This window comes from Myotis davidii, unplaced genomic scaffold (assembly GCF_000327345.1).
Source record: "Myotis davidii unplaced genomic scaffold, ASM32734v1 scaffold478, whole genome shotgun sequence".
Classification (NCBI taxonomy): Eukaryota; Metazoa; Chordata; class Mammalia; order Chiroptera; family Vespertilionidae; genus Myotis; species Myotis davidii.
The window spans coordinates 1,299,405-1,309,916 of record NW_006289570.1 but is presented as its reverse complement, the minus strand read 5'-3'; the positions used below and the strand labels follow the sequence as shown (position 1 = coordinate 1,309,916).

Below are 10,512 nucleotides of genomic sequence, written 5' to 3'. Positions count from 1 at the left end.
ATTCCTGGGCCATCTGACAGAGGAGGACACACTCAGGGCTTGCTCTCCTGACCTTCCTTCTCCACAGGCACGACATGGGAGAGGGAGAGAGAGCCCTCCAAGCATTTAAGGTGTCTGGTCAGAAGCTGCGCCCCTCACTCAGCTCCAAGCTGGCCTGACATCCTACTGTTTGCCAAGTGAATACAAGTCCCTACAGTAGCCTGTGAGGGACGAAGGCTGTCTATGTGTACGGTGGGGAGGTCACCTGCTATGGTTTCCATTACAAGATTTCGCTTAAAACTCTCCCATGGCTCTCTAACTACAGAAAAAGCCTAACTCCTTGGCAAAGAATCATGACTTCCCATGACTTGGCTCCACCTACTTTTCCAGCATAATTCCTGCTACTACCAGCATGAACCACTTAGAGAGGCACCTGCAACACACACAGAATGTTCTTTCCACACCTCTGCCTCTCTGGTCCTGTTAATATTTCTGTCTGGAATACCCTCCCCTGGCTAATCCCTACCTGCCCTTTAAAATGCAGCCAAAGATATCCTCAGAGGAAAATGCGTAGCCTTAAAAATAATTCGCTAGAAACCAAGTAAGACTGATAAATAAACTGATCTTTTAACTAAAGAATTCAGAAAAAAAGACCAGCAAACAAACCTGAAGAGAGTATAGGATGAATTTAATAAGGATAAAAGTAGAAATCATGAAACCCTGTTAAGTTGCGGTTCTGTCCCTTGTAACCTGCACAGCCCCAATTAATATATCATCCCTCAAAAAGAATTTTTTTACTTAGTTTCTAATAAGCTGTGCAGAGTAAGAAATCACAGTTTCCTGTATAATTATGTTCTAATATCCTATAGCCTTCAATCACAGGAAGTTCCTTCTAGTGTTTAACCTCCATCCTTCCTGCTGTTGGTTGTGGTACATATGGAGGCGAGGGGTGTACCTGTTGAGTCCTTGAACATCCAGATGGTGTCATCCTCCTCCTCCAGCGGAGACCTGCTCTCTGACTCGCTGACTCGACTGCGCCGGAGGGAGTGGGAGATGGGAGCCCGGCGGCGGCTTCTCTTGCTGAGCTGTACCCGGGTCTTGAGGGCACTTGAGTCGAGGACTGAGGTTTGCTTTGGGAGCAGAAGGGAGGAAGAGAGGAAAAACAAGGGAACCATTCGCTGAGGGCACCACCCAAGAGAAGTGTGTCAAGCTGCACTGATGCACAAGCTCCTGTTTAGGTGGCACACGGGCCAGCATTTCTGCATTTTAATACTAACACCCGAAGCCGAAGTTTCTCCGTGAAACAAACTACGTAGGTTAATAACAAGAATCAAATGAAGCTGAGTGCCCTGGCACTGTGCCTGGCACATACTGGGCACACAATGGAAAGGCCTTTCCCCTCCTGGTGACATTATACGAGCATATAAGCTAGAAGAGTGCTCAATACATAGCAGGAGCTCAATACATGTTTGTTGAATGAATAACTGAAGACATCACCTAATGAAATCCCTACGCTCCATACCATGTCCATGTTTATATAGTGGGGTGCCCCAGTAGAGACTAAAGTTGAGTCTTTCCCCATCTTGTTCTTACCCAGAGGTGCCAGCTGACTATACTCAGGAAGGGAATCCCCTCTGAGGCCCTAGAGGGAGTGTCCCTCCCAAAGCAGTGGGTTCTCTCAGGGGGATCTGAGCAGCCATCCCTACGAGTGAGGGCATGAGGCTTTGCTGTCAGGAGAGCGGGTCCCTTTAGATTCTGCATCACTTTGATGCTGCATCTTCAGGAGGGTGGGAGGGCAGCTCTACTGTCAGGGAAGCAGAAGAATGAGACCTTCGTATCTTAAGGGACCCACACCTGGGGGGTCTCCCCTTCTTAGAACCACTGCTCTCCGTTTACAGAGAGACTTGCACGCCCTGGCACTAGGGATACATCCACTAAGAGCACCTGGCAGGGATGAGGTCAGACTTCCTGCTCACCGAACAGGCGTGGGCTAGGATCAGCTTCAATCTGAACACATGTGACAGTATTTGAGGCTGCGGAGCCCACTCTGCCGGTTACAAGTGGATAAGGAAGCCAAGGCTCCGGGGTATGAAAGCATTTGCCCCAAGACACACAGCTGGTGTATGGCAGGTCCAAGCCACATGCAGACGTCAGTCCCATCTCAGACTGTGCCCTCTGCACCCACCAGACCGGTGCCTGGCACACAGATTCTACCCTGGAAAGGGGCAATTCGCCAGGAGATGCTAGTGTGTCCCTTTAAGAAGAAATAAGTGTTTCCAACACACGCTCCCAGGTACCGACTTACATCGATAAAGGAGAAGTCGTCTACTTTCTTTGTAGAGCAGGCGTCGGGTGGGGGCGGCCCCTCCGTCCCATCGGTGGACTCCAGGTCGGTGCTAGAGCGGTCCACACTGGTGCTCCGCTGGTCCCTGGGGCAGTCATGCTGGTCCCCGGCCGAGGTGGCCTCCGTGGGGGAGGACAGTGAGGACAAGCGGCTGCTGGAGGGCTGCTTCCACGCCGACGCTGCACTGCTGTCCGGGGACGGGGACTCAGGGGCCACGCTGTGAGGAAGGAGGGAAGGAAGGGGACATGGTCATGCAGGCTGTTTCCGAGGACTGAGTATCAAGGTAAAGAAGGCACAGAAAGTGGGGTGTGGGGTGTGCTCTCTACACCAGGAGGCAGGAGACAGACATCCCCGGAGAACCACCGTGGGCACACAGCCAGGTGCTGATCATGCCTCTAGAACACCTGGCCAGCTGTGGGACGGGAGGTAACCTCCTGAAATGAAACATTAACCTCACGGAAGATGAGGAGCCTGAGGCACAGAGACACGAGGCAGCTGGCCCAAAGGGGCAGAACTGACTCCAGAACCCACCTCCCTGACCCTCTTCGACTTCCGGAATTTCTTCCCACGACCATATAGTCAGGTACCACTTGGATAATGGCATCACATACAATAGGAAATTTATAAATAAATCAAGTCCTTACATTAAAAAGGCTCGCCCTGTCCACGAAAAGACACCAAAGTCCAAGCACAGGAAGCCCTACCTGGGGAAGGGGGTGTGGGCACGCCAGACACTACCTCCCTGATGGGAGGGTCTACCCTGAAAGACCCTCCCCCCCCAGCTGCACCCTTAAGCAGACCCTTCGACCCAGGTGTACCGGGAGCACAGAGGTGCTTTTTGTCGGCTCTGGGATGATTTTATTACTTGAAATAGGCAGGATTTGGGGGTATGGGGTGGGGTTGAGCCAAATCCACAAAAAATAAGGAGAAATACCATCGAGGTGGCAGCAGATGGCACTGCTAGCTAGGGCTGGGAGCACAGCAGCTCCTGGGACTGTCCAGGAGGGGGCGTTGCAGTGCCTCTAGGAGACAGGATGAGGCACCCTCCTCCCTGGGAGATCCCAGGTCCCAGTAAGAGGGGCACTGGAGACCCAGAGAGAGAATAACAATGGGCCAGGCCATCCCACAGCCGGCTGGGGTGGAGCTGGGAGTCAGACCTGCCTGCCTCCTGAATCCGGGCTACACTGGATAACCTCCAGGCTTCTGCCATGATCCTAGCATCCCTCCGAGCCAGGCTGACACCTGCGGACCTACTGGCCATCGACAGTGGCCACATTAAACGCAGACAGTGTATAACGCAATATGTATATGTCCTTATATTTGTAAACACACAGATATATTGAAAAGTTCTAGAAAGACAAAACCATTACTGAAGGTTAATAGCTGTGTGCTGAGATCACTGGTGTTTTCATTTTCTTTATAATGTTTTTTAAATTGTGGCAAATACGCGTAACATAGAATTTACCACTAGTGAGATACAGTACCTTTGCAGTGTTGTGTGACCATCACTATCACTACCATGTAGTTCTAGAACATCTTATCACCCCGAAAGGAAACTGGTACCTGCTTAGCAGTCATTCCCAATCTCCCTTCCTGCACCCCCCACCCCCACTCCTGCAACCACAAATCAGGGGTTGCCTATTCTGGACATTTCACATATCATTTATTATTTTTTTAATACTTTTTAAATTTCTTTTTTACAACAAGAATGGTTTACTCTTACAATTACAGACACAACAAGCTCCAGTAACACTGACCCCTGCCCAGCCGCCCCGCCCCATCCCGCGGCCAGTGGCCCCACACGCCCCACCTACCTCTCCCCGCTCTGGTGCTGGTCCCTCCACGTCCCATACTGGCTGTCGGCTTCCTGTACGAGGGTGTCGGTGTCCTTGGCCTCGGGGGGCCGCCTGGAGAAGCACTGTTTCAGCTGATCCTGCAAGGGAAGGCCAGGGGTTACCGTCAGGGAAAACGCTCGGAACCTGGTTCCTGTTGGCGCAAATCCTAACATATCACTGGGCTTAACCCGCCACTGCGCTCAGAGGTGGGTCCAGATGTCTTGGTGGGCGCTACGTGACCAACCGTGCGAGTTTGCCCAAGATCACAGGATGCAGGACCGTCGGTGCTAAAGCCGGGCAAACTGGGCAACGGGGCCACCCTCCCCAGCAAGCAGGGTTCTGCTGGGCACTCCCCGACCCTCCTCAGCCAGGCCCAACTTCTCTCCACCGTGGATGCTCCCAGGACTTACCAGTCTGGCTAGGGCACCCCCCACATGCACCCCACCCAGGGTTCCCATGGCCGCCATGCTTCCCCCCTCAAGACCACCCGGCAAGGCATCCCTGGAGCATTGAACTTGTGCCTGGTGTTCACCAAGCTGTGCACATATCACCTCACTAACTGTAGTCCCCCGGCAACCTATGAGGTGGAGCTTATCACAGTCCCCATTTTACAGATGAGAACATTGAGGCTTAGGAGGTAAAGTGACAGAGTGGAACTCAAACCCAGGTGCTTGGACCTGCAAGTCCAAACTGGTAACCACTGGGCCCACACGGCCTGGATCTCTTGGTTCTGTCACCACCTGCTCAGTTCCTGGTCTCTGCGCTCAGCCTGGGCCTTTATGGAGATGCTGGTTACCTCAGATCTGGCTGCAGGGCCCACCCCGTGCCTGGCAGACGGCGGGAGCCCATAGATCTCCATTAAGTGAATGAACTGCTGGCTTCTCAACTTGTTCACTTGGGAGAAGACGGAGCAGTCAAGGAGAAACCAAACTCCACCCCCGTGGGCGGCCACTGGCACAGTAACAACTCAAATGGCCTTGGCTTTTGAGGTTTGAAGGGTGTTCCCAGAGACCATCTTTTGACGACCCGAGGCCAGGAGATGAGGAATACGGAGGGAGATAGGATGAGGGGATGACAGCACCTGGCCCAGTAAGTGCCCGCCTCCTTCCCATTCTCTTGCTGCCACCTTTTAGGGACACTGTGTACCCCATGGTGTTTGAGGGGTGCTGTGGACAAGATGCACACACAGGTGGGAGTGAGAACAACCCCGCCATCTTTATTTGCTCCTCTGCAATAGAGCCCCGCAAGCTTTCTCTGTAAAGGGCCAGGCGGTAAATATTTGGGGCTTAATGGGCCACCCCGTCAATGTCCCAGCCACTCCACCCAGAAGGCAGTGCAAGCAATATGTGAGTGCGCGTGGCTGTGTTCCAATAAAACTTTATTGACAAAGAGGTGGCTGGCTGGATGTGGCCCCTGATCTACAGCCTTTAATCTGTGTCCCAGCAACTCAGAACCGCTCCTGGCCTAGAGAAACTGTTGAATAAATGTCTGTTGGAAGAATATGTTCCCGAAAATAACTTTTTTGTAATGAGTAGGTGTGAGCTTCTTATCCAGAAAAGAGAATGGAGCTAGTGACGGGGCAGGGAAAGGAGACAATATTATGCCTGCGTGTATTTTGGGGTGTCTGACACATCCGCCTAAGAAAGAACCCTGAGTCAGGGCAGTGCTTGGTGGCCCACAGATGACAGAGCGATTCTGAGCAATTTAAGACGTAAGTCCCATCCCCCCTGCAACTCTACTCCCTAGCTATGCAGGGAGCTCTGAGGTCATGGGGCCCAGGCTGGCGTGGGGACCTCGCTCTGTCTCAGTGCCTTCCTGTCCTGTGTCCCAGTCAGACCCGCACAAGGACTGGGAGGCAATGGTAATGACAGTGTTGAAGGTGAACACAGGGTGCTGATGGTGTGCCATTCACTTTGCCTTCCACTGTTCTCAACAGGCCTGTCATGGACCCATCTCACAGGAGAGAAGACTGAGGCCCTGCGAGGCAAAATGGCATGCCCAAGGTCACAGTTAGAAAGTGGGGGAGCTGGGATTTGAACCTGGTTTGCCTGAGCTCCTCAAAGCCGCTGCCTTCTTCTAGCTCGGGCTTGAAGGGAGAGGATTGGATGCCTGGCCAGGCCTAGAATCCATGGACAAGTGTTCGCCCAAAGTGACAGGGACACACGTCTGCAGCTGGTCCGCGGGAGGCGTGTTTGGTTTCGGCTGGGAGTGCCCGACAAGGCTCAGGGCCAGAGCTGCCTTGCTGCCCCGAAGGTCTCAGAGGCTATAAACAGACATGACAGCTGAGCTGGGGGCCCAGGCTCCTGCAGCCTCGACACAGAGGCCCCCAGGCTCCAGGAGCCCATCGGCGTCAGAGGTGAGAGAGGTGGCAAGAATAGTAATAACCCTGAACATTTAGGGAGCACCGACTGTACCTGGCACCGCATCACATTCCTTACACGGACCATCTTGATTAATTCCATAGTAGATACTATTAATGTCCCCATTTCACAGATGAGGTAGCTGATGCTCTGAGAAATTACATAGTAACAACAATAGACACTTACATGCGCTTAGTGTGCCAAGTTGCCGTATTTTTATTCCCAATGATCTTAAGTAGCAGCTATTATTACTCCCACTTTCCAGAGAAGAAGGCTGAGGTACAGAGAGGTGAAGGGACTTGCCAAGGGCCTCACGAGTGAGTAAAGGAGCCTGATTCAAACCCAGACATTGGACTCTGAGTCTATGGCCTATTATCTGCCCCCTCCCACTCTAACACTCCTATTAGCAATTTTACCCAGGAAATGCCCCTCCAGGAGACTTCTTGGTACAGTCTGCCAGCCACCGGCCAACGCTGGCCCCAGATCTGCTTGGAATGTGCCCCTAAAACACAGCTCAGGCATCACCTCCTCCAGGAAGCCTCTCCTGACTGCCTCCGACCACAGCTGACCAGGGTCTCTCGTTGGGCCCCCACAGAGCACCCTGTGCCCAGACATCATAGAACTTAATGTGCTGGCTGTGCTTGCTTCCTGTTTGACTGTCTCCTCCAAACTGTGAGCTCCCTGAGGGTAGGCAACCCCAGTGCCAAGTAAAGAGATAGCCACTGTGGCTAGGGAGCAACTGAAAATAAACAGATGAATGAATGAATGTATGAATGAATGAGAATGAATGAACGAACCCATAAATGATCCCCTCTCCAATGTCTGTGATAATATTGCTGTTTAGTCACGCTCTCTTGATATATCTATATGCCCTTAATATTTAATATGCCCTTAATAGTTAATTTTTGTTAAAATAAACCTTCCTCCCTCCCCCCACCCCCAAAAGAAAAACACCACACTCAGTGTGCTGGCAAACAATAAAAGCCAACTGGCTACTGTGACTTTCTTTAAGGTGCAAAATAGGAGAGATTGATTCAGGAAATCCCCTAAACAAACAAGAACCCTCATGCAGGGGAAGGAAGGGGGTGTAGAACATTCCAGAAGTACTGAGATACTTTTGCATGAAAACAGACAACTTAAATTTCCCTCTGAAGTCTAAAGCCCTATTAATAAAAGGTCCAGAGTTCTAAGGTTAGGATGAGCCAAGGGAAGAGAGAATTGGGGGGCTTTTAAAAAATGCATTTAACCTAAATGATAGCACAACCATAATGTCGAATGCTATTTATTTGTTAAAAAGAGCTGTTAAAGGAGAAGGCAGGTGTGTATGGAATGGGCTCCGAGATACATTATCAAGTGTATAAAGCAAGACACGCAATCCAGGGGGCGTGGGCTGCCGCCTGTCTGTGGGGAAGCAATATAGACGTAAACATGTGAACATACAGACCCTCAGAGGACAGGAAACTGAGTTGCTGGTCTCTGGGAGGGAACTTGGTGATGGGTAGGGAGGGGGGCGCAGAGGCAGACATAGATTTTAATGACCTCTTTTTGTATTTTGTAACACTACGGTTAGTAATTTTTAAAAAATGTTAAAAAGTACAATTCTACATAAATATATGATTCTTTTGTTTCCCAGCTTCTCCTCTTCATGGACTCGGCTCTGACCCAGCCAGACTTGGCTCCTCCTGGATTCTTAAAACAGTCTCTGCCAAATTTGGCTTCTTTTTTTTAACCATCACACGTCAAAACATCTCTCATGTTTATTTCAGGCCAGGGCTCAACTTGTCAGGAGACAGCATTGCAGCCTCGAGCATGTAAGTGTGGCCCTGGCGGAAGGCAGGGAGTGGTGTGTCGCTCTCGGCCTGGGGACCCCACTCCTGCATCGTCTCCCGCCCCGTGATCAGTGGCAGAAGCACATTCCAGTGTCATGACTCAGTTCCCCAAGCCCCCTCTGGTGACTCATCCAGCAGAGAAACACACTCAAACACAGATGCACACACAATATACACACGTACAAATATACACACAAACACAATGCTCAAATACAAACACACATATACACAAATGTACACATATGTAAACATGCACAATGCATGCAAATGTATACACAAACATATACACAAATGTAATTACACATGTACACACCACACACACAAATACACACAGACATATACATACAAACAAACAGCGCCGCTCTGGGTAAAAGAGGCCTCTCCACAAGGGCATCTGAGGTATGAGCAAACCCTGGCTTACCCTTCAGGGGAACACGGTGCTGCCAGTAAAGACAACAAGGGAGAATGTAGGCGCTGACATGGGAAGATGTCAAAGCCACTGTAGGTAGTTCACGAAAATTCTGCCTTCCACTACCCTGAGCCCCGAGATCGACAGTTTCCAACCCCAGGTACCCAAGGTACTTGAGGGGAGGAGGCACAAGGGTGACGAGGGGTAGGTGGCAGGTGGCTTCGTGGAGGGCATGTGACATGGCCCAGGCCTTGATAAGTGGGTCAGATAGGGGCAGGTGTGGGAGACAGAGAAGGCAGTGCGGGTGAGGGGTCAGGCTGGGAGAAGGGGAGGCGGGGAGGGAGACGCTGTCTTGCTAGGTGGCGGACTGGACAGCCCCATCCCATCCCCCTGCGAAGCGGCCCTGCAGGGGAGACTAGACCCGCCTTACAGACAAGGGGCTGGGTGAGGAGAGCTCAGAGCGCCGAGCGTGAAGGGGGCACCTCTTCCCTTGGAGTGGGGGCTGAGTGTGGACGCCCGCCACCCTCAACGGGCACGGTGGCCCCTGGTGAAGGAACACCAGCTCCAGTGAAGAAGCAAAACCAGTTGGGCTGACATTCCATCGCCCGGGAGAGAGCCAAGGGCTCCCTTTCATCCTGGTGCCCAGCCCAGATTGTGGCTTTGTTCAGAGACCCTGCCCAGGGCCCAGGGCGCCGCCTGATGTAACTCACAACCCAGCCCTCGGTAGGCAGGCCAGAGGCCCTGGAAAACGGCCGCCTGGGTGCTACCTTTTTGGCTAGTGCTTCATGGTGCCCAGGCTGGGGCAGCACCGCGTCCCATAGGGTTCCGCGTCCCACATGGCTCCCTGGGTCACAGGTTGGGGAGAGCACTCTGGAAGCCGACGCCGAGAGCTCCAGGCCCAGGGCCGGGCCGCAGCACCGCGGAGCCAGCTTATCAGCTGCCTGCAGACTGGCGCACGGGCAGAGCCTGAGACCTGTTCAGGCAGACACTGGGCCTTGGCAAAGCCCACAAACAGAACAACGGCCTGAGGTGGAAGAGTGGGGCCCACGCAGGCTGCAGGCAGCCGCAGAGCCGGGCACCCTCGGGGCCAGAGCTCACTTGGTAGGGCTTGGAAGCCAGACCTAGTGGTTGGGACAGGCTCCCAAAGCTGCTGAAACGTGCGGCCAGATGTCCAGCTGCAGAAGGGCCCTTTTCTCAATTTGGGGGCAACATCCAGGCACTGGGGATGCCAGCAACCTGGCACTTGGGCACTTTGGTTTATCTGGGGTGAGCACGCACCAAGGCCAGGTACCCAGCAACATGCTTTCCTGCGTCAGCACCCAAAGGGTCTTCCCACCAACCTGCGAAGTGGGTTCCAGTGTCACAGCTCCACTGGCCCAATCCCAAACAAAGGGGCAAAGTGCATTTCAAACTTGGGAACGGCCAGGTTTCAGAAAGACAGCAGGTGGGCACACGGTGGGAAGTCTAGGGCAGGGCTCCCAACCTCAGCACTAGAGCACGTGGTGGGGCTGCCCTGCGCACTGCAGGGTGTTTAGCAGCATCCCTGTCTGTACCCACCAATGCCAGTAGCAACTCCCCCCCGCCCCCAGTCCTAACAACCAAAAATGCCTCTAACATAGCCAATGTCCCCTGAGGGGCAAAGTCACCCATGCGTCAGAACCACTGGTCTAGGCCATGCATTCTCCATAGCAGTGATATGTCCCCTCCCCAAGGGAGTGAAAACTGGCTCTTGGGAAGGAGGTGAAAAATCTTACTA

At 52.7% G+C, this 10,512-nt stretch overlaps 1 protein-coding gene across 1 annotated transcript in view; it reads right to left on the bottom strand.

Moving 5' to 3' along the window:
- The window catches only part of KIAA1671 (KIAA1671 ortholog), a gene marked incomplete at its 5' end in the record, with an annotated part of 99,815 nt that overhangs the window by 10,518 nt on the left and 78,785 nt on the right, over positions 1 to 10,512 (bottom strand). The window contains 3 exons of the mRNA XM_006762116.2: positions 935 to 1,109; positions 2,285 to 2,540; positions 4,138 to 4,256. Coding sequence (XP_006762179.1) covers positions 935 to 1,109; positions 2,285 to 2,540; positions 4,138 to 4,256 — 550 coding nt within the window. The remainder of the gene's footprint in view (positions 1 to 934; positions 1,110 to 2,284; positions 2,541 to 4,137; positions 4,257 to 10,512) is intronic.